At 36.5% G+C, this 22,666-nt stretch overlaps 4 protein-coding genes across 9 annotated transcripts in view; 2 read left to right on the forward strand and 2 right to left on the reverse strand.

The window, feature by feature from the left end:
* The window catches only part of LOC108754354 (protoheme IX farnesyltransferase, mitochondrial), a 2,417-nt gene extending 897 nt beyond the window's left edge, over positions 1–1,520 (forward strand). The window contains exons 4-7 of the mRNA XM_018496598.1: positions 1–185; positions 283–458; positions 527–844; positions 1,190–1,520. Coding sequence (XP_018352100.1) covers positions 1–185; positions 283–458; positions 527–844; positions 1,190–1,413 — 903 coding nt within the window. The 3' untranslated portion in view covers positions 1,414–1,520. The remainder of the gene's footprint in view (positions 186–282; positions 459–526; positions 845–1,189) is intronic.
* Positions 1,521–1,640: 120 nt separating this feature from the next.
* On the reverse strand, positions 1,641–8,770 carry LOC108754353 (tRNA-dihydrouridine(16/17) synthase [NAD(P)(+)]-like). Of its 5 annotated transcripts, none has more exons than XM_018496596.1 (9): positions 8,428–8,770; positions 3,900–4,163; positions 3,332–3,491; positions 3,037–3,232; positions 2,660–2,908; positions 2,418–2,563; positions 2,263–2,342; positions 2,008–2,166; positions 1,641–1,872 (listed from the first exon to the last, which is right to left on the reverse strand). In XM_018496596.1, exons 2-9 carry the CDS (start codon positions 4,158–4,160, stop codon positions 1,714–1,716), a joined length of 1,410 nt encoding a protein of 469 aa, XP_018352098.1. In that variant the 5' UTR covers positions 4,161–4,163; positions 8,428–8,770; the 3' UTR covers positions 1,641–1,713. The 5 variants fall into 5 exon arrangements, with proteins under 5 accessions (XP_018352098.1, XP_018352097.1, XP_018352099.1 ...); XM_018496595.1 differs by having other exon boundaries at positions 8,378–8,769; XM_018496597.1 differs by lacking the exon at positions 8,428–8,770 and adding an exon at positions 4,976–4,994.
* Positions 8,771–12,191: 3,421 nt separating this feature from the next.
* LOC108754290 (ribosomal protein S6 kinase beta-1) lies at positions 12,192–14,665 on the forward strand. 2 transcript variants are annotated; one of them, XM_018496488.1, is made up of 4 exons: positions 12,192–12,353; positions 12,445–12,620; positions 12,700–12,740; positions 12,822–14,665. In XM_018496488.1, exons 2-4 carry the CDS (start codon positions 12,534–12,536, stop codon positions 14,122–14,124), a joined length of 1,431 nt encoding a protein of 476 aa, XP_018351990.1. In that variant the 5' UTR covers positions 12,192–12,353; positions 12,445–12,533; the 3' UTR covers positions 14,125–14,665. The 2 variants fall into 2 exon arrangements, with proteins under 2 accessions (XP_018351990.1, XP_018351991.1); XM_018496489.1 differs by having other exon boundaries at positions 12,533–12,620.
* A 2,573-nt stretch (positions 14,666–17,238) lies between these two features.
* LOC108754343 (corepressor interacting with RBPJ 1) lies at positions 17,239–19,462 on the reverse strand. The gene is made up of 6 exons (XM_018496578.1): positions 19,282–19,462; positions 19,069–19,163; positions 18,753–19,003; positions 18,153–18,279; positions 17,884–18,015; positions 17,239–17,780 (listed from the first exon to the last, which is right to left on the reverse strand). The coding sequence occupies exons 1-6, from the start codon at positions 19,351–19,353 to the stop codon at positions 17,294–17,296; spliced, it is 1,164 nt and encodes a 387-aa protein (XP_018352080.1). The 5' UTR covers positions 19,354–19,462; the 3' UTR covers positions 17,239–17,293.
* Positions 19,463–22,666: the final 3,204 nt, after the last annotated feature.

The raw sequence follows: 22,666 nt of genomic DNA on the forward strand, positions 1-22,666 counted from the left end.
GCAACAACTATGGCTGGATATGCACTGGCTCCTGCACCATTTGACCTTTATACATTTGCAATGTGTTCTTTAGGAACAGGCTTAGTCTCTGCCACTGCAAATACAATTAATCAGTTTTTTGAAGTTTCTTTTGATGCACAGATGTCACGGACAAAAAATCGAGTATTAGTACGTGGTCATTTAACGTGAGTTTTTTTAAACTTTTTTATTTCGACATAATTAGATTTATGTAACTTGATACTATAAGTAATGACAATTGTATATATACATATACATCATCAGGCCTGTTCATGCAATAGCATTTGCAGCAGTATCTGGTATCATTGGATTGTCTATACTTTACCATGAAGTAAATGGTATCACGGCAATGCTGGGTGCTAGCAATCTTATTTTATATACGCTTATATATACTCCCATGAAACGCGTTAGTATTGCTAACACATGGATTGGCTCTGTTGGTGAGTATATATATCTTCACGTGTATCGCAATATTATAACTAAACTTACATTATAATTTCCTTTGCAGTAGGAGCTATTCCTCCTCTTATGGGGTGGGCAGGTTGTTGTGGCAATATACTGACGCCAGGTGCTTGGATATTGCCTGCTATTTTATATGCGTGGCAATTTCCACACTTTAATGCTCTTTCATGGAACTTAAGACCAGATTATACACGAGCTGGCTATCAAATGATGGCTGTTACAAATCCAGATTTATGTCGTAAAACAACTGTGAGATATACAGTAATTTTAATGGCTCTGTGTTATTTAGCTCCTGCATTGGATGTAACCTATTGGTGGTTTGCATTGGCTTCGACGCCACTCAATGCATCTTTTCTGTATCTAGGTAAGATACACTTTTATTATATATATATATATATTTTTTTTTTAATTGTATAAAATTTACATGTGATGTAATTTACATATACAATATATTTAAAAATTAGAGTCAAATTTTTAATGTATTAAAAGAAAAGGAGAAAAAGACAATAGTTTATCTAATTAAATTATTAAAGCTATTCTTATATGCTTTTATAGCTCTTTGAATGAATTATTGCTTAAAACATTATTTAACTATTGACACATTTCAATATACTATATAAATTTGACCTCAATCTTTTTAAATTTCGTGTATGTATGTATGTATGTACTTTTTTTTCTATACAAATACATGATATTTTCATAATTTTAGCTTGGACATTTAATAAGCATTCGGATAGTGCAAATTCTAGAAGATTATTTCGATTTTCGATACTTCACCTACCTCTGTTGATGATGCTGATATTGTCAAGTAAAAAGTATTGGGCTAACACAGACAAACAGGGAGATAAAGTCGAATCTTCTCATAACGAATCAGCAAAGAAGAATGATTTACTGACCATTTTCGCTGCACCTATCGCTACTTCTTCTGTATAGTTTTATTCCGTTGGACATGTCACAGTAATAGTACAAATTATTACAATATCGTTATAAATTTCTGGTAGAAGATTCCAAGACTTATATTACCTCATTAACTTTTCAAAATACGATATTGTGTAAAATAGACTGTAGATATATTCAATTGGATTTGTAGTATCTGATATTAATTTAAGAAATAAACGAAAATAATATCAGGTATTCTCATAGAAGATGGTAATAAAATTCACCAGAAACGAACAGTTAAAATGTTATGTACATTTATATATCTAGTTTTATTTAAAATATTTTAATACAGTGTCATGTCATATTTTCAACTTCCTTACGCTTTGCTTCGAATTCTTTCGCCATCTGTCTTCTAGTTTTAGTTAGATTTCTGTGACCAGCACAGTCTAAATTTTCTATATAACATTTGTTCCTGCAGCATTGACGACACAATTTATATTCACATTTAAAACCCTACAATTTAAAATAACGCTAATTTAGAACTTTTTCTGTTCAAAGTATTTCTATTTTTTTTTTGTTATCTTTTTTGAAAATTTTTTAAAGAGTAAGATAAGAAAAAATTCACATTTTGAAAATATTCCAACTGACCAGAGGATTCGGACAGGCATGACACCGATCTGAATTTCTTTTAGGAATCGAAGTTGCTCTATTCGGTCTACGCGCTATCCTCTTAAGCTTTTTTGAACGTTTTCGTGATATTTCGTTTCCTTCCTCGTCTCTATATTCACGTTTCCGAGGTGCACCATCCTGAAAATTATCATTATTTTGAAAGAATATTTCTTCAATCATAATATATTAGAAAGATTAACAGTAAACGCAATTACTCGTACTTGATTCATCTACCTGTATTTTTTGTGTGTACTCTTGTGGTGGCTCTCGTACGTAAGGTTGACACAACCACGGTGGTAACTCTAAATTATAATCTAAAAATATGAAAAGATTTTTAATGTGAACGTGTAACAAATGCAAATAATATTCTGTAGACATCAAGTCATTACCTGTCTTTCCCGTCTGCCATATCAAATGTCCTTCATGATACGGCAGATAACGATCCCTCAAGGCATATGCGACACTTCTAAAAGCTTCCAAAGTGGAGTTGGTGGCCAAGTTTTCTCTTTCTTCTTGATTTTCTGCTAAACAAAGTCTACTCTCTAGTTAAAAGCATGCTGTATGATGAGAGTACGTTTGGGGAATTGTTTTGCTATTTATAAGCCGACATGATCGAAAAATCAATACATACACATGGTGGAAGAGTTTAAATAAATGACCACGGATGTACGATGCTGGTACCGGATATTGCTCTGCAAGTTCCAGATATTCCAGAGCAGGTTCCCAACAGGCGGGATAACGAGACTCAAATATGTATGGATTATAAAGATTTCCTTCCGCTGACATCACACCTTGCACGTGAATTTCCTCAATGCACCGCTGTACATCTTGCATACATTGTATGTTGCCATTGGCGATCACAGGAATTTTCACGGCATCCCTGACGAAACGTATCAATTATTAAAAACGAGATGCACAAAAGAGATGCACAGAGATTCGATTGTAAATACCAAAAAGCATATATGTATAATGAATGCTTGAAAAGTGAAATGGAAAACAAGAACTTACCTTACTGCTTTAATGTGCTTCCAAGACGCTAATCCAGTTAACGGACCCTTTTGTTCTCTTGTACGTCCATGGATAGTGAGTAAGCTAGCACCTGCATTCTCTAGCATACAAGCATATTGTACAGTACGACTGATTTCTGAGAACACCCGTAATTTACAAGTGACAGGTACGCATAATCCATTCTTTAATGTCGACACTACATACATAAGAGATTTATTATATTACACTATACTCGCGTATCAGAGAGTCTAAAATCTGTTCAAATGTATAATTATTATAAAATGCAGATGCATACCGATTTTCTTTAACAAATCCCAATCATCTTGTAGGAAAGCTCCATAATGTCCTCGCTTTGCAATTGCTTGAGGACAACCGATATTGATGTCAATTGCATCACAGTATGGTTCAGCCCAGCGTGCAGCTTCCAATAATATATTTGGATCACTGCCGCAAAACTGGAAAACGAATTACTATTGCACAAAATTTAATGTCAAATGTTCTTTTCTCTTTCGTTCTGTGTTGCGTTTTTATTGAAAATATTTACTTGTACGAAAATGTTTGTGAAAGATTATTTAAAACATCTATTGAATCTTGGATCGATTATCGAGCTTAGATTATTTCAGTCACGCACGATTGTTTGGTCACATACTTGAGATTTCGAACTTGAGAATTCTAACTAAATTTCGAGGAGCTGTATCCTTTACACTTTTAAATTTTGTTCTGTAAGTTTTGTTAAATGTTCCTTTGTATATTCCCTTTGTATAATCCCGAAAAATCTCGAAATGTAACTAACTCGAGGAGAGACTAATTTTATAGTCTATAAAGTCTATAAAATCGCAGTCCTATAATTGTGTCAAGCAGACCTGTACAATCAGTGGACGATCTTCGGTAGTACTAGCGAGAGCTTCTCGCCTATATTTGGGATCCCGACAGAATACGGAGGAGTGCAACATTGGCGTGTAACAGAGCTGGGCGCCGTGTCGCCTGCTGAGTAATCTCCATGCCAATTCGCTCGCATCCACCATTGGTGCGACTATGTAACGCGGCGAACCCAAATCTTCCCAAACGTTAGTCCTCTTCTTCGAGACATCCTCTTTGTCAGGTGACTCCATAGTCTCGGACATTATCTGCGCGCATTATGAAGGTAGCATGAGCGACGCTATTATTTGCGACTACGCAAGGCTCGGAGTTAAGTTATACATTTAGCTTTCCCCCCCGCAAGAGGGAAGTGAGGAACTACTTGTCGTATGTCACGGTGCAATAATGTGATCACTCGCTGGCATTACAAATTCAATAAAGTGACATCAATTGCGCATCGTATATCGGTACAAGCTGACGTCGTACGATTTGGAACTAAGTACTATACTATAATATCGCGTCGTACTACTTGCTGTTACACGCTTGGCCGATTGTTAAAATGATCAATAAAATTAAACTTTTTATCTTTACACAATATCTAACTATACTTGATATTATAACTGATATTTCTTGCAAGTTATATCCTCATCATATTTCTTTCTCACGAGACAAAGCATTTGTATTAATATAATTGGTTGGGCATGACACATTGTCAATTATGGACAGGGATGCCCTCGGACGTTTTCATCTGATGTAAAAAGCTTAGACAAATTTTTCGATCGATATCAAACGAAAATTTAATCATTTACTTTGCTTTACTCGATAGCGATAATACAACGTATATATGAGTTTTTTGTCCACAAGAAGAAATCGAATTTCATTTTCAGGACATTGTGTTGCTGCGTCTGCCAGTTTGCACCACATTAAAATATAAGTATAATTTGTACATGTTACAAGTTTCATTAATAAATAATAATATATTGGGTAATTCTTTTGTAAAAAAAAACGAAAAAAAAAAGAAAAAAATAGGCAGACTCGCATATAGCGTATCGATGACGAGTGCCGACAGTGCCGACGTTACTCGTGTAATGGTGGGAAGGCGAATATAGAATTCGATCGCGACGGCGATCTCGGCGTAGCCGGTTTCGAAAGCTCCGACTCCGGTATGGGCGACAATTGAGCGGTCTGCGTTACGACATGCGAGCCGATCTTGAAGTGCGGTCTCTTCTTGGAAAAACTCCCGCTCCGCCGTGTGCGAAGGTGAGTTTGATTTCGTTTAGATATCGTGGAGGGCGGCCCAGGTATCTGGCCCAGGACGGAAATATCAGTGGTATTCGAAGGTACTTTTCTAATTTTGCGGGAAAAATCTAGGGCAGGTAGCCTCGCCGGTGGACGTGGGTAATCATCAGCCGATGGCGTGGTCAGCGCCACTTCCGTCGTCAACGCTTCGACGACATTCCGATCCTGATGTTCGGTTAAAGCAAGCGCGATGTCCGGAGGAGTGCCTGGCTGCGGAATGATCTTGTTGCCGCAATGACGAGCGATCGCCGAGGACGAGGTCGTCGTTAACCGTCGTTGCCTCGAGCCCTTTCTCAGACGAGCCTGCAGAAAGGTCTGTATTCTTCTCATCGTTCCGCAGGATCTCTCTCGTTTCGTAGGCTCGATCCTGTTGTGATCTCTGTCACAACTGGTGCGACGCTTCCGTCCGTTTCCGTCGTGCCTGCTGCCGCCATCGGGATGGTTCATGATGGAGAAGCAACAAGACACCGGCGAAGGCGTGGAGGACGATTTGGTATCCGGCGAGTCACGCACATGGTTCCCCAACGACTCCGTCGTCTGCGAGGAAGAGACCTGAATGGAGGTCTCGGTGGTGCGCGAATCGTACGAGAAGCAAAGACGAAAATTCCGGCCACCTCCTCTCGTCTTGGAGGAGACATCCTTAACGTCGCCCGCCCCCGTCCGGCTTTCCTCGGGGTGCGTCGAGCAAACGTACACGTCCGTAGTCACGCTGGTGGTATTAGTTTTACTAGTTAAAGGAGCATTCTCGCAGAAGCGAGAATAGAGAGCTCGCGCTCTCGCGCTGGGACGCGAGCCGTCGACGCGATCCTCCTCGTCAGCCGAGGTGCAATAAGGAGGTATGCCTAGACCGCATAGGTAGCCAGAGGTAGACGTTGTTCTAGAGTCGGCGGCGGCAGCAGCAGCAGCAGCAGCAGCAGTTTGTTGCGCGCTCTCCCGTTTGTTGCGCACATATTCGTACGTGGTGAGACCGAGGCAGGCGATATAGCCGTGAAAGAAGCAGAGGTGTATGAGCATCACCGCGGCGATGGCCGAGAGAACGCCGATGACGGTGACGAGGACGAGCGAGCCGGTGCCAGGCACCGGCAACAACGGTGGCGTCGCCGTGCCGTTATTCATGCTCCTGTCCCATCTTCCATTAGTGGAGTGGTTGACTACCGATGATCCGTTCCAGTTTATCCCATTGGATTTCGATTTCGGGACTAGGAATAAGTGTGCGTTAACGAGCACGAGCTCACCCAGGGCGAGCGCGGTAACCGCGAGCGCGGCGACGAGCGTCGACGTCAGGCAGACCAGGAACGCCGGATAGTTACGGCCGCCGATGCAATTGTTCAACCATTTGCAGTGATGGTCGAAACGCGGCACGCACTTGTTGCAGATCGAACAGTGTTTCGTCCGGCGACCGCACGTCGTTATGTTGCAAAGGTGGCATCGCCCGTTCTCGATGACATGCCGATGCTTCGCACGGTCGAACTCCGGTACGATCGCGCGAGCTGGTCGCGCGCGGACCTCGGGATCGGCCGGATCTAGCAGCAACACCGTCAAATGGGTCGACAGGTGGAGCAGGAACAACGCGGCGAACAGTAACGAGAGGACGAAGCGCAGATCGGGCAGTAGCGGCGGCGTCGTCAGCAACACGGTGAAAGTACCGATGAACACGACGATCAGCAGGACCCAACCGACGATCTGTTGAGGATGCAGTGGCAGCTGCAGCCCATGAACGCGTCGGAATCTCCTGTGCTCCAGTGGCACATGCTGCTGCTGCTGCTGCGTATCCCGCCAGGTGATGCAGCACCGGCCAATCCTATTGTTATTCGCACAGCTCTCGTTTACCATTCCCAGTACGAGTCTCGATCATTTATTTCGTCTTATTTACACTTCCAGGAACCCAGCCATCTAGCTCCTTCTCTTCTTCTCCTACCCCTTATCTTATACATCTCTGTTACTTCATCGGTGTTTCTATCGGTTAATATTATTTAATTAACACAGCCAATACATAATTTACAGATTTTTAAACACTATACTCTTATATACTTTTACCCAGAGTAAGTTATATATTCTTCAAATAATCCTACCCACTTTCACATCATGTTTTCACATTACGAATGGTATGAATTTAAACTTGATCCTTCTAGCACGTCCATTCTTATTTCGCTTTCTCTCTCTTTTTTCTCCTTGTCGTTCGTCAGTCATTTCTTTACTTTTGCTTCAGTCGTCATCTTAAAAACGACGATAGTCTTTTATCACTACCGATTCTCCGAAAAGGCATGTCAATTCCTTCCTTTCTACCTACAATTTCCAGTTTACATCTGCTCTATAATACACGCTCTGTAACGGTAGTTCGACTGTCTTCGCGATTTAGAAAAGCACGATAAACGACATGCCATTAGGTTTCCACGCGACACAACGTTATTCTTCCTCTAACGATGTAACCTCGACGAGGTTTTTCCTCTTCTCGCGTTTTCTTCGCCGTTCCACTGCGTGCACGCACTCGTAGACGACTCCTCAATTGACGGATCTTCGTCATTTTACGAATCGCCTCGAGGAATCTTGCCGTCCGTGAAGCCGTTTTAAACTCCTACTCGGGAGCAACGGCTACTCTAACTTTGGCAGCGGCACAAGCGGAGCAGCACACAGCGGCAAAACTCGCTACACAGCTGCAGTGACTACACACTGGTGAGCGGTGAGTGGCGAGTGGTGGTCGGCGACGCCTAAGCGAATCGATAAATCGCGGTTGCCGCGGAAACCGGTACTTTGTTTTCAGAACATTTGAGAACATTTCATGCTCGCGCACGCATGCGACGAAACAATGCGAGCACGCGCACACACTCGCGCCCGCGCTAAATTTCTACGAGATAGAACACACATCTAATGAGGGAAAAAACTCGAGATGTGTATAATTTAAGAAACGGAAGCGCCTAATTTTTCTGCGTAATAATTTTTATTTCTATTAGACGTTCGTTAATCGCTATTCTCCTCGAGTGAATTGAATTGAATTGAGTTAACCTAACCTAGCCTAGCCTAGCTAAAATTATCGCGTTAACAAATATTGGCGTAATTATTGTCGGAGAGTATTTAAAAAGATTTTGTACGAAATTCCAATAAAATGCCTGTGATCCAACGCCTGGGGTTCAACGCGATTAGATATCGATCAAATTTAATGCGAGTAAAACGAAATCTCACTAACCTCACTTTGTGTAATTCAATCTTTTCAAACAGCAGATGGAATGAATGCACCCACGTGAATTCACCAACATCCCTCGAATCGATTAGTTTCAAATATCGTTTAACATTGCATTATACGTCAATCACGATTTAATCTTTATCCGATTAATCATCACTTATCGTGAACATTCAAAAGGAACATTCAGAAGAACATCTGAAAATGATCATTGTCGTCCGCTAACAGCAGGCAGCGATCAGCATGATAGAGGAAGATGAGGAAATAAGCGATGCGCAGTAGCCGATTTGGTATAGCCACGGAGTAAAAAGAAGGAGGATGATACATACGGCGCGTTCAAGTTGACAAAGCGGCTAGTTGCCAGCCTACTTGCCGAGCAATGAAAACAACTTATAAAGCTGACTTTTCATACGCAGCGGCACGCTGCGGCAGCAATTCGTAACTATTGGTTAAAAATTTTACACGAGATGATGCACTTCCGACGCAAAATACATTTTGCCGCATCTCATTGAAATTCAACCGAACGAACAACGAGCAACAAAGAATTCCAAGTCGAGAAAATCTGCATTTGCAATATTTGCAAAAAATGTGAAAATTGAGTACATTTATAATAAGTACATACAATGAGTACATTTTTATTAAGATTTGAAATGAAGTGGGGAGATATTCTAAATTCTAAGTAATTACCTGAAATGATAGTTGTTCAAATTGTAACTGCACTAACAGTTGCCATATAATCACAAGTTTTTAGCTTTTTAAGTTTTTTTATATTAATTTTCGAGCTGAGCAAAAAGAAAGACACATATTTGAGGTTAAACTTTAATACATACGCTGTTGCTGTTATTTCTTTTCACGTGCAGCAAATGCAGCGAAAGTAATTATGAAAAATTGGCATCACGTCACATTTTTGCTGCTGCAGCGAGCTGCGCATGAAAAGGCACCTTAAAGGTTCAGCAATGTAAATCTGAGATGCCGAGTTAGCAGATGGCGAGCTTGATCACATGATCTTCGAGCAATCCGAGTGTCAAGAATTAATTCCGAACTACGCTACACAGCTGTAAACTGTTCTTTTTAAGATTAGATTATAAAATGAAATTGTTTATTTTTATGAATAAATGAAAAATGCTCTATTAATTGAAAACTTTTCTCTCGCTTTACTAGAAACTGATAATAGTCTTATATACTAAAAATAAATCGTTACACATAAATATAACAGATGCAAAGTGTGTTTTCTTAAAAGAAAATACTACATTGCTAAATAAATTTCAGCAATTTATAAGTTATATCACTTGATTTATATTTGTTAGAGTTTTTAATATATTAATACAGTTTGATTTTACTTTATTCTATATCTTCATGTGTGTGTGTGCAACATGAGCTTTGATTTAAAAATTAACTAACTATTTAAAATTCTTTATTTTCAAATACGTAACTTCAAATTCATTGAAAGAGAAAAAGAATTAAAAACTTACTTTCCTCGTTAAATATATATATATTGTACATAATGTAATCCATCAATTTCTATTTGATAGCATTATCATAAATATACAGGTAATGAATTCTGCAACCAATCAGAAAGCAGAATTTTATTTTGTATCGATATACGTAGCAAAATCTTATTCGCACGTCGAATCCAGTGTGAATCTAGCAATTACTCCGCTCAGCACTCCGTCTTGTGATTGTCTGTGCGAGCGTCCCGGATATCAATCATGAAACTTTATTTCTAAAATGGAAAATGAAAAGTGAAAATTGTTACCACTGAAATTAATGGAAAAAATTTTCACTTTTTATTTTCCATCCTAGAGATAAGGTTTCATAATTGATATCCTGAATAGCGATCATGTAAATGTAAAAAGTGAAAATTTTTATTTATGTATGTTTGTACATATACACATATACATTCAAAGAATTTTCACTTTTCACATTTCCTCCCTAGGGAAAAAGTTACATGATCGCTACTCTGTTCCATCTTTGGCGCGCTATAGCCTTTGACTATAAACACATGGACTGCCAGTAGCCAACTTCAGACTAGAGTACTTGAAACGTAGGTATTCGCATCCACCATTTTTATTCCTATCCTTTTCCCATTCCTTGCTCTGTCCTCATTCCATCACTGAGCTGCGACGGGTTATGATCATTTAAGCGAGTAAATTTACTTCGCAAAGGTATGATTACTTGGTTGGTTCCCAAGATTCTCTATTAAAATTTTGTATCTATTGTTGTCGAATATTATCCGCAGGAAATTTAAATAATCGAATACCTTTTTCTGATCTATTGATATAGTTTACCGCAACGAAACAAGGCATTTTATAAATTTTTTTGCTTTCGTTAATATATAATATTTCAGTTTTTTTATATCCTTCTTTTATCTTTTAGTCTTATAGTAAAATTTCGAAGTGCGGAAATACATAAATACGAAGCTACAAGGTTTCCAATAGTTTAGAATATATAACCTATAAAAACTGTAACGACCATAACCTTCTCAGTTTAATGGCGGAGTGGGAACAGAGCAAGAAGTGGGGAAAGAAGTAAAAATGGCGGATATGCGAATATTTACGTTTATAGTGCCTTATTCAGACATGTCGCCAAGCTGAAAGATTGGGCTCCGTCCCGAATAGTAATTTTCTGCGGGAGTGGGGAGCTTTAACCACTGACGAGATATTATTAAAGACTGTCAATCCTGGGCAAATTTTCGGCGGTATAAAAAGAACCCCAAGGGCCCGGAGGTAATTAAACAACGCTGACATTATCGACAATTGATATAAATTTGCTATTATTAACATAAATATTAGGTTCATACATTATTAAATTCATAATTCTTTATTACATAAATGTTCCATAAATAAATATGTATACTTGTAAAACTATAATATTCTATATTGCAGAAAAATTACAATTTTTTCTCTGCAGTTTATCATCTCTGTTGATAATCAAATTTTAATGATAGCACTGAAATCACAATTTTAAAGAAAAATCGAGTATTATTGAGTTCTAAATACATGAAGACGTCCACTAAACTAATAAATTATAAAATTAGTACAATATTTTCAGTTTTTAACTCTTAATTATTTCAATATTTATAAGGACGCCAACTTCCGTAAGGATATCGGTCTTTAATAGTATTTCGTCGGTGCTTTAACTATAGTATATGCACGTTTACAATGTGCAACGGTCAGGTTTCTGCTCCCCGACGAGACTATTCAAAAGAGAACTAGAGACTATTCATTTTAGAATCCATTAATTTGAGAGAAACCTGAGAGAGAGGACATGACGGGTTAAAACCTGTAACCGCAAAATGCTGCCCTCTGACAAAATGGATGTAAACTATATAGCAACGTCCATTTTTCAAGGCTGGTGGTGATAAATCGATATATGGTAGCACGATGTAGCACATGTAACATTTATATTATATGAACGGTTCATGTCTTCTCTCAGATTTCTCTCTGATTATACTAATATATCCTTTGTACCCGTTTACAACACAACCGTTCGGTCTCTAAATTTAAACGTGATTTGGCCGTATCGTTCTCTTATCATTTTTTTTGGAGGCGAGAGCCTATAAGTAAAGGAGAAGAAGAGTGCTGAATGCGATCATTCTTAAGGCCGCAGCATTTTTGCATAACGCATAACACATAACGCATATTGCATAAGCAAATAAGACTCAACTAATCAGAATCTTTGCCTTCCTTCCATTCCATAAAAAAGAAAAATTTCAATTGGTTGATTCCCTTATGCACTTTGCATTATGCGTTATGCAAGAATTTGTGCCGCGGCCATCATACTATGATATTAACCTCGCATATAAGTGATGATAGGTAATGTAGGTAACTCTGTGGTTCATGCGTGTATTTGCGATTACATATGTAGACTCGTGTATCGCCGTTAAAATCTGGCGGCGAGCCTTTTTCAGCTTTGCGCGATCGTTTTAAAAATCATTTTGAGTAAAAACGATCGATTTATCGTTACATCAGATCAATTTGAGGTAAGTCCAATTTCGAAACGCGCTTGGTGATTCTCACATTTCTATAGTACATTCCAATACATGCTCTTATGTCACTCGAATTTTCGTCCAGCTTCGATACAGAGTTTCACGTTGAAAAACTGAATGCGCTCCTCTTAACTAAGTTGGAATCTCCCTGAATGTGAATTTGACCTATCTAGGATGGCGGGAGTATTCGATATTGAGTTGCACGATGGGGATGCTGCAAATCAGGACGAGTCAGATGACGATGTGATTGACAATAGAGAAGTAGTGTGCATGTGTCTGATAAGATGTAAGTTATACTCAACAGCAACATATTTTAATTCCATCTCTTCTTCGTTCTTAGGAGGAATACAATCATGCTGCAACTGTAAGCGCTATATTAGAGTAAGCATTTCACTCTTTAATAGCGTCTCCTTTATGTTGTCGATCGTTATTAAAGAACAGAACTATTGGCCTACTTTTTAGATCCGACAACTTGGAGAGGGTTCAATTGTCTGAGCAAAATGTCAATCCTGGTCAAGAGAAGGCTGGTCCACAAGATTTTGAATTGTGTAAGATTTTAGGAGAGGGTGGCTATGGAAAGGTCTTCCAAGTGAGGAAAGTCACTGGAAAGGATAAAGGCAGTATCTTTGCTATGAAAGTACTACGCAAAGCATCTATTATACGAAATCAGAAAGATACCGCGCATACTAAGGCCGAGAGGAATATCTTGGAGGCTGTAAAACATCCATTTATCGTAAATCTCATGTATGCCTTCCAAACTGGTGGTAAATTATATCTTATCTTGGAGTATCTATGTGGTGGAGAGCTCTTCACGTACCTTGATCGTGAAGGTATCTTCTTAGAGGATACAGCTTGCTTTTATCTGTCGGAAATTATCCTGGCCCTGCAACATCTTCACAATCAGGGAATAATATATAGGGACTTGAAGCCAGAGAATATTTTGCTAGATGCCGAGGGTCATGTTAAGTTAACAGATTTTGGCCTTTGTAAAGAGCACATACAAGAAGGCACAGTGACACATACATTCTGTGGAACGATAGAATACATGGCTCCAGAGATTCTAACTAGGAGCGGTCATGGTAAAGCTGTAGATTGGTGGAGTTTAGGTGCTTTGATGTTCGACATGCTTACAGGAATGCCACCGTTCACTGGAGACGACCGAAGAAAAACTATCGAGAAAATCTTACGCGGAAAGCTGAGTCTTCCACAATATCTGACGCCAGATGCCCGAGATCTCATTCGAAAACTCTTAAAGAGACAAGTTGTTCAAAGATTGGGTTCAGGTCCGGAGGACGCTGAACAAATTAAAAACCACAATTTCTTCAAACACATAAATTGGCAGGACGTGATTGCTCGGAAGTTGGATCCACCGTTCAAGCCATCCCTAAAGAGTGCCGACGACACGTCTCAATTCGACGAGCAATTTACAGCGACTGTGCCGGTCGATTCACCGGTTGAGAGTACTCTCAGTGAATCTGCAAACATGATATTTCAGGGTTTCACATACGTAGCGCCGAGTGTCCTGGAGGAAATGTATGCACAGCCAAGAGTTGTCAACGCTAGAAGCCCGCGTAGAGGACTATTAAACAATACGGGTTTTGGTGCAGCAGCGAGTCTACATGGTTTCTCCTCGCCTAGGACGATGGATGTTCATTTGCGCCCATCGTTAGACCTCCAACAACAACACAGACAACATATGATGGGACCTAATACCATAGAGGATACCGAAATGGTTGATCTTGGCCAATTACCGAACCGTTTATAGTGCTGCGACCCATTGCGCGCAACCTATTAGCTTTTTAATGCAAATTAAGGAGGATGAAAGGAACATAGCTCATAAATCTGTTTGAATCATTTCTTCTCACATTCATGTGTGACGACAAACAGAGTTATATTTAGCAAATTTAATATATTATGTATAGCAAAAAGTTATAAGCACAGTGAGTTTGTGATCAGTCTTCTTGATGTCGCGATATTGTCTGCGCCTGTGTGTGCAACTTTTCTTAAATCTCTAGCGATTTCAAAAGACGGCCAAACATTTCTTCGCAATGCAACGGAGCGAATAGTGTATGTCTTTTTGCTATGTAAATACGTGCGGATAATTGAGCAAGTACATTCTTTACAAAATATTTATGGGCAGAATGCAGTTCAAATCTAAAGATTATATCACAATAGTAATACAGGTATCGCAATCATATCGTTGATTGTAACGTAATTGACTAGTATTAAACTATTTCGAACAATACACATTGATTCATTCAATAACTCTAAATTATATATAACGGACACTTTAGAAATAATGCTACAGAAGAAAATATTTTTCTTTTTCTTTTTTTCTTTTCAAAATCATTATGTGATTAAATCTTTTGTTTTTAGATCATGGCAATCTTTCCTGTAATATTTTTTTTTCTTTCTAGTGCTTTAGAAGATTGCAACACACCAGTAATTTCAGTTTATTTCAAGTAAAACACTGTACACTTCGAGTGAATATATGCGAATTGGAATAATTTTCTAAACTATCGGAGAATTTCATTTTCCATGCAATGGATATACAAATGTTATATACATATGTATGTAAGAGACACACGTTCTATTTTAATGCTGACTCTTTAAGAATAATTCTATATTCCGGATGTTATTCTGGATGTTACGACGATGATTCGCACTTGTACAGTGTCCCATTTTAAAGGATCCACTCAAATATCTCAGAAACATTGTATTAAATTGAAAAATATTTCAGACAAAAGTTTTGTGACTTCGAGGAGGACATAAGATGATATCATTGGTTTGTTCTTGGATGGCGTTGTAGGGTCACTGAATTTTTTTAATGGAACCACCCATTTTTTTATTAGATATTCTTGTAGCTTATCTTGAGAGCTTTCCAAAACACTTAATTAAGTTCATTTTCATTAAGTACCGTAGACATTAGCATTACCCGTTGGTCGGATACCTTGGGTAATGTTAATGTCGACGGTACTGTAACTTTCAAGTCTTATAACTCGCAAAGTATTGTACTTAATGAAAAAATATTTTATTATAGAGTTCTGAAAAACTCTCGAGGTAAGCTACAGGAATATCCAATAAAAAATAGAGGGGGAAGGATTTCATTTAAAAGATTTAAAGTGACTTTACCCTCACCTTGACAATGCCACCCAAGGTTAATACCATCTTATGTATCCTTTTCAAAATCATAAAACTTTTATCTGAAACATTTTTTAATTTTAATGTGTTTCTGAGATATTTTGAGTGGATCTTTTAAAATGGTACACTCTTGTATATAAGATGGAACATCGGGAATTAAATGTAAGTAAAAGTGAGTAGATCTACGATTATCTTGTTCTGTCAATACTATTCGACATAATTGATTATATTGGCTGCATAGTTTATTTAATTATATTTATATGTGCAAAAAATCTATCCGATAGAATTGGAAAAGAAAACGAAATTTCTCCATTCTGTCATTCTGAATATATATATGTACACGCGCGCGCGCGCACGCACACACACGCACGCGCGCGCGCGCGACACACACACAGACACACACACACACACACACACACAGAATGAATCCGGTGGTTCTATTTAGCATAACAGTATGATGCACTTTAAAGAATTTTTCTGATAGAATTTATTATAATTGCTTTTTAGTATAAAAATATGTGAAATGTTTCAATAATGTAATAAGTGTATTCTCTTTTTAACTATCCATACATACATAAGTATGAACATATATACGTACATGGTTGGTACCCTGTATTTGAAATACTTTCACTTAAAACATAATATTTACAGTACAAATGTAGTTTGTATTTTGTATTTCAGCGGAGCACATGAAAGTATTATGTGTATGCATTTTGTATTTCATATAGATAAAATCAAAAGATTGAAAGTTTTTTATATTTTGTAATTCAAATAAAAATAAGATTAATTATCAATCTTAGTATTTAAAATACAAACTACAAAATATTTTCGTATGCTCTACTGAAATACAAAATACAAATTACAGTTGCTTACAAATACTGGTTTTCAAATACATGCCATCCTTGTGTATGTATAACTCGTCGGTTCGCGTAAAGGAGGTACGTCCGTGTCTCCATAGCTTAGCGCCGAGACACTACCAATGTCTCCAGATATATATATGTATATATATATATATCGAGTTTTGTTGCGTTTATAAAATATATAATCAAATATATATAATAGATTAATTGTACATATAGCTGCCAATCCGATTACTTCCCAAAGTTATAGTATTGTACTACATTGAAAGTGTAATCCATTTGCAAAAAGAATAATCACGCAGATTTCAAAGTGCCCAAGTGTTCAAAGCCTAACGTGGCTAGTATTACGTATATAATATACATTCGTACATTATATATGTAAAAATGTGTATGTAAGAACGGATTATTACTAGCCGTGTTAGAAACGAAATAGAAAGAAGAGTGAGAAAAACTTATATCCATATTATCTATGATTTATTTGAATAATGCGTGCCGTATAAAAAAAATAAGAAAATAATCTAGCTAATATTTGTAATATAATACATATATACACATACATATATACATATGTGTGTGTGTGTGTATGTGTGTGTGCGTGTGTATCACGCAACTAAAATATCAATATATTAAAGTGCTTCATTGATTTGTAATAAAGTGCATGCTATTATAATAAAACATATAATTAATGTTTGTATTACAAATTGTTATTAGAAATGTTTCATTGTCATTGAATAAATTACTGTAATTGATTCAAGTTAGTCTGTTAATATGCACATATCATTTATATATATTAATTTATATTCATATCTATCCGTAATAATCTTGAAAAGGTACAATATAAAATTATATTGCAAAATGCATTAAGCAATAAACGCTCCTTTTTATTATTAATTTCATAAATGATACATCAGTTAACGAGTATCGTTAAAGTGATTAATTATGATACTTTCTATGTATTTTATTGTGTTTTGAATGGGTTCTATCCTTATTTCTATATTTAATCTTTCTTTTTCTATTATGACGCTCCTTATTTTTATCATGTTTAGCATGGTCATTCATCTTCTTATACATGTAATTGTGCTTGTCACAATTTCGTTTCCTTTTATGTTTGTAAATCTTGTAAATGCTCTGTTCTTTAAAGTCAGCTTTTTTCCTTCTTTTTTTGTCCTTCTTGGAATGGAAATTTTCCGAATCAATGTTGCTGCTTTTGCTACTACTACTACTATCACTATCACTACTACTACCACTACTACTACTACTACCACCACTACTACTGCTGCTGCTGCTACTGCTGCTACTGCTGCTGCTGCTGCTGCTGCTATTACTGCTATTACTACTATGCTTTTTATTACTGCTTTTTATTTTTTTCAATCTTCTTTTTTCTTTTTTACGTTTTTTTCTTTCTAAAAGCTGTAATTTCCTGTAATTATAAGAGTAAATTTTCCTGTTTAAGCATCAGTTTTCGAATATACTTTATCAATAGTAAAAGGATACTACAACATTATGTAATTGAATTAACTTACAATAATAATCTTTTTTTTTCTTTCTTTGACAGAGATTTTAGAAATAACAATTCTGATTGTTCCTCGTCTTCAGAGACCATAAGATGTTCATGTTCTGGAACTCGTAAATGTTGTTGTGCATCCAATGCAGATCTAGAAGAGAATATAAAAAGCCAATAGCATAAAGCATTCATATACACCAATATTAATTCATTTTTAACATAATTTATTTAACAAAACTTATTTAAATATTATATAATACAACACATAAAAATAACATATATATTTACTTTTTCAGAGCTAGACCATCCTCTCGCATTTGTTGCACGAGAGTCATAGTGTCTGGGGCAGATGGCGTCTGCGAATTATTTGCCATTACAACGCTCATTGCTTGACTGTACAATGGGCATTCCTTATCTAAAAATATTTTTTATTTTATTCTTAGCTGTTGGCAATATCTAATATTCTAATGTGAAAATTGTAACATATCTTAGTATATTTCTTATTAAAGTTAATGTTGATTAATGAAAAATCATAATGATTTGCTTGATTTTAGGATAATTAAAATTATTACGTTCTTTATTGAACGCGGGAGATATCGAAAGATACGAACTAAGGGTTTTGATAAATTCAATATTGTGAGGCATTGCAGATAGATTAATTTATTTTTTGTATGTGATCAAGATTTTTTAGAGTCGAAACTAGTGTCACTCAAAATTTTAATAGTAAAATTTAATGTGCCTAATACAGTAAGTTTTATTACTATTAATACCCTGTATTATGAGCTCATCTTTGGCTATTTTTATTATTAGAATTATATTGTAAAAATATTTTATTATCAATATTTGTTTAAACATATTTGTATCTTACTAGATAAAATTTTAAGATACCTGTATTTATATGTCCCCATTTATGACATTTGATACACCGTACATTCCTCACTTGTATACCAAAGGGTTGATCTCGAATTTCGCTATCCCCTTTGCAGTAGCTCTCTCTTGGAGCATTGTATTTCCGCTGCCATTCAAACTTGTATTCAGGCTCATTGTCTTCCTTCTCCCGTTCTTTCTTTGCTCCAGGAGGTGGTTCATACATAAAATTGACACTAAGTTTATCCTTACTTTCTTTGCTGAGTAGCGCTCTGAAAAAAAACTTTGCATTAGGAACAAAACTGCTCGTTACATGAAACATTTTTGAGTTAATTACTTGTTATTATGAAGATCTTGCTCCTTCTCATACTGCACTCGCAGCTCCTCCTGCTTCTTCTTGTAAGCCTCTGCTTGTTGTTCCGCCATCCATACCTGATACAATAATATACATTTAATTTACATTACAAGGGTATGATTTTCTTTTCAAATATGACAAGAGAAATAAAAAAATTCTGTTATCATAAAGAGAGGTTAGACCATATATCCGTACTCGCTTCAAATTGTCTCGTGACGCCGGATGAAAAAACTTTTTACACATGTAATTATTAAATCCCTTTCCCATCTTTAAAAATTTTTCCTCACAATTTCAGGTAGCAATTTTATTACAAAAATAACCACAATCCTCAACATTCAATGAACAACATGAAATTTGCAATCATGCACTAGTCTGACCTGACTAGTTACCATCGATCATCACTGCTCATTACTATCATCGACTTTACGAATTTTTTTTCTTAAGTTGCAAGCGCTGATCATGCTACATTTTAAAAGGCACAATTACAATATAGCGTAGCCAATCGGATTCGTTAGATTACTTCGTTTTTTTTTGCGCAAACATAAACGTACGAAATACCTGAATAGAACGTGAAATATCCATTTTAATTTAATGAGGTAAAGCCTGAAAGGGATGAGGAGAAAATCCAAAAAAGTAAGAAGGTCAGGATACTTATTATGGAAATGTTTAGAACGGATTCCAGTTGAAATTAATGGGTGCATTCAGTACTGTAACCGCTCGCTAAGCGCTCAGTGAGTTCTCGTATCTGTTTGGTATATATTTTTAGATCTAACGGAAGATGCCAATCAGATGCAAGAACTTACTGAGTGCTTAGTGAGCGGTTGTAGTACTGAATGCAGCCAATAATCTCTTTCTACACTGAACACTGGCTTAGTTTATATCGTGCATTTGATACGAGTACTAACTAGTAACTTTCTATTGAATGATTTTAATTTCAGCGATACGTTGAAACATATACAAGATATGTGTATTTAATTAATCATTATGATGTATATTGTACCAATTTGATACATCATTCTTTGAATACATTGCTCTGAAATTAAAATAATTTAATAGAAAGTTACTAGTTAATACGCGTATTAAGTGGCCTAGTTTACATCGTGTACTTGATACACTAACTAGTATTAATTAATTTAGTATTAATAACTTTCTATTAAATTATGTTAATTTCAGCAATGTAATTAAAGAATTATATATTAAAGTGGTATAATATGTATCAAAATAATTAATTAAATACATATATCATGTATATGTTTACATGTATCGTCGAAATTAAGATAAATCAATGGAAAGTTACTAATTAGTACACGTATCAAGTGCATGACGTAAACTAATCTTTTAAATTATTTCTAGGGCTACATTCCAAAACTTCCTCTTCGAGGAAGATGTTACTTTGTATGCTATAGTATACGTTATGTGTACTATATATTTCAAGTAAAATTTTCCTCGGAACTTCTTATGACTTGACTCTTTACTAGAAGGACTCTAATCTAGCGTATTTGAAATGTAGGATTCATACTATGTACGGTGCAGTGCATTAATTCACTGGATCATAATAGCTGCCCGACTTATTGACGTTTATTTTTTACTCAAATACTATCAACTTCACAGAAAAACTACAAGAGACAAAAATTATTTATTTTTATTTCATAGAACTCTAAGAATTTTTTTAGAATTTTTTATCAACTTTTTAGTATTGCATTTTGTTATTTTCGATAAATCGGGTTGCTATTATGATCCCAACGAATTAATGCACTATACGACAACCGTCATACAACGTCCGACAATTATAGTAACAATGAATGTCAGATGTCGTATGACCAGGTCTAATGTCTATTCTATTAGGTTGTTCGGAAAGTAATTTCGTTTTTTCTTATGAAAATGAAAGACGATTTTCAATCAGACGCGTTTCAAATGATCATGAACGGTCGAATTCGATAAATTTAATCTCTCAGCGATCTCACGAGTTGTTATTCGCCGGTTTGGATCAATTAATGCCTTTATTGTGTCTTCATCAGCTTCAACTGGCCTTCCAGAACGTGGTGCATCTTCAACATCAAAATTGCCGGATCGAAATTTTGCAAACCAGTTTTGGCACTGGCGTTCTGTCAATACATCTTCCCATACATATTGGATATTTTTTTTCTTGCTTGAACAGCATTTTTACCTTTTTGATAGTAAAAAAGTAAAATATGCCGAAAATACTATTTTTTACTTTCATATTTGATAGAGCACCAACCAAAAACTACTGCGTAGAATCAATCGAACTTTTTTCACAAGCAAGCCTTGCTATATCAGCTGTCAAAATATATAATGATTATGCGGCTTAAGTGTGAAGTTAGCTGTGAAAAAATACAATAAGTCCTCTGTTGGGAAAAAACGAAATTACTTTCCGAACAACCTAATACAATAGGGTTGTAAGCCGTCAGAAATTGGCCAGTCACAGTTAAGTATGAGAAAAATAATCGATTATGATTGATTAATTTCTTACGGCTTACTGCTTATGACTCTATTATAGAACAGGCCTTAAGCCTATTCTACAATAGTCGTAAATGTAGTTGTAAGTGGTGTAGTTGTAAAAATTGGCCAATCACAGTCAAATATTCTTCTCATATTCAACTTGATTGATCAATTCTTACAACTATTATACAATCACTTACAATTACGCTTACGACTATTGTAGAATAGGCTTTAATCCTACATTTCAAGTACGGTGGGTTCATTCAAAGTGACCCCGAGCAGCTCCCGAGAGAAAAAACGAACAATACTTTTGTATATCTTTATACTATGCTAAAAGAGATTGCAACATTTTCTTCTTAATGAGTTTCGGAACTCTGCTTACCGCGATTAGTTTTTAGAGGCTGCGCACAATAAAAGGAACAGAGAATAGAGAATAAGAATTTCCATCTATTAGAAACTGTGTATTCCAAAATACATAATTTGATAGGTTGAAATTCTTATTCTCTGGCCTAGGAGGAAAGGAAAGATTAGTTGATTCGCTTATGTATTATGCGTTATTATGCGTTATGCAAAAGTTTGTACAGTGGCCTTAAGAGCCATTCCACACAAACTTGCCGCATAAACCATCCAATCGTACTTTATGTTTGCTTTTATGGCAGAAATGTGATTGGATAATTTTCTTTATGCATATGGATATGCGGCTATGCAAGTTTGTGTGGAATGGTCCTAAAGCCCGTATCAGACTACCGACTCTGCAAGCCAACTCGACTGCCAATTCTGACTGCCGATTAATAATGATCCAATCACAATAAGACTGATTCAATGTAATTGGTCCATTATTGGTCGGCAGTCAGAGTTGGCAGTCGAATCGGCTTGTAGAGTCGATAGTTTGACATGGGCCTAAGAGTGCGTAGCACGGTACGTAGTAAAGGGCTTTGCACAATAAAAGGAATAGGGAACACAGAACAGGATCTAATTTCCACCGAGGATTTAAACCGAATCAGAATGTAAGAACCAACCAACTACAGTTGAGAATTCCTCTGTCGTTCGACTGTAACAGAGAAATACTAAAAAACTAGTCCTCTGTTCTCTGTTCCCTGTTTTTTTATTATGCGGATCT

Source organism: Trachymyrmex septentrionalis, unplaced genomic scaffold (genome assembly GCF_001594115.1).
Source record: "Trachymyrmex septentrionalis isolate Tsep2-gDNA-1 unplaced genomic scaffold, Tsep1.0 scaffold79, whole genome shotgun sequence".
Classification (NCBI taxonomy): domain Eukaryota; kingdom Metazoa; phylum Arthropoda; class Insecta; order Hymenoptera; family Formicidae; genus Trachymyrmex; species Trachymyrmex septentrionalis.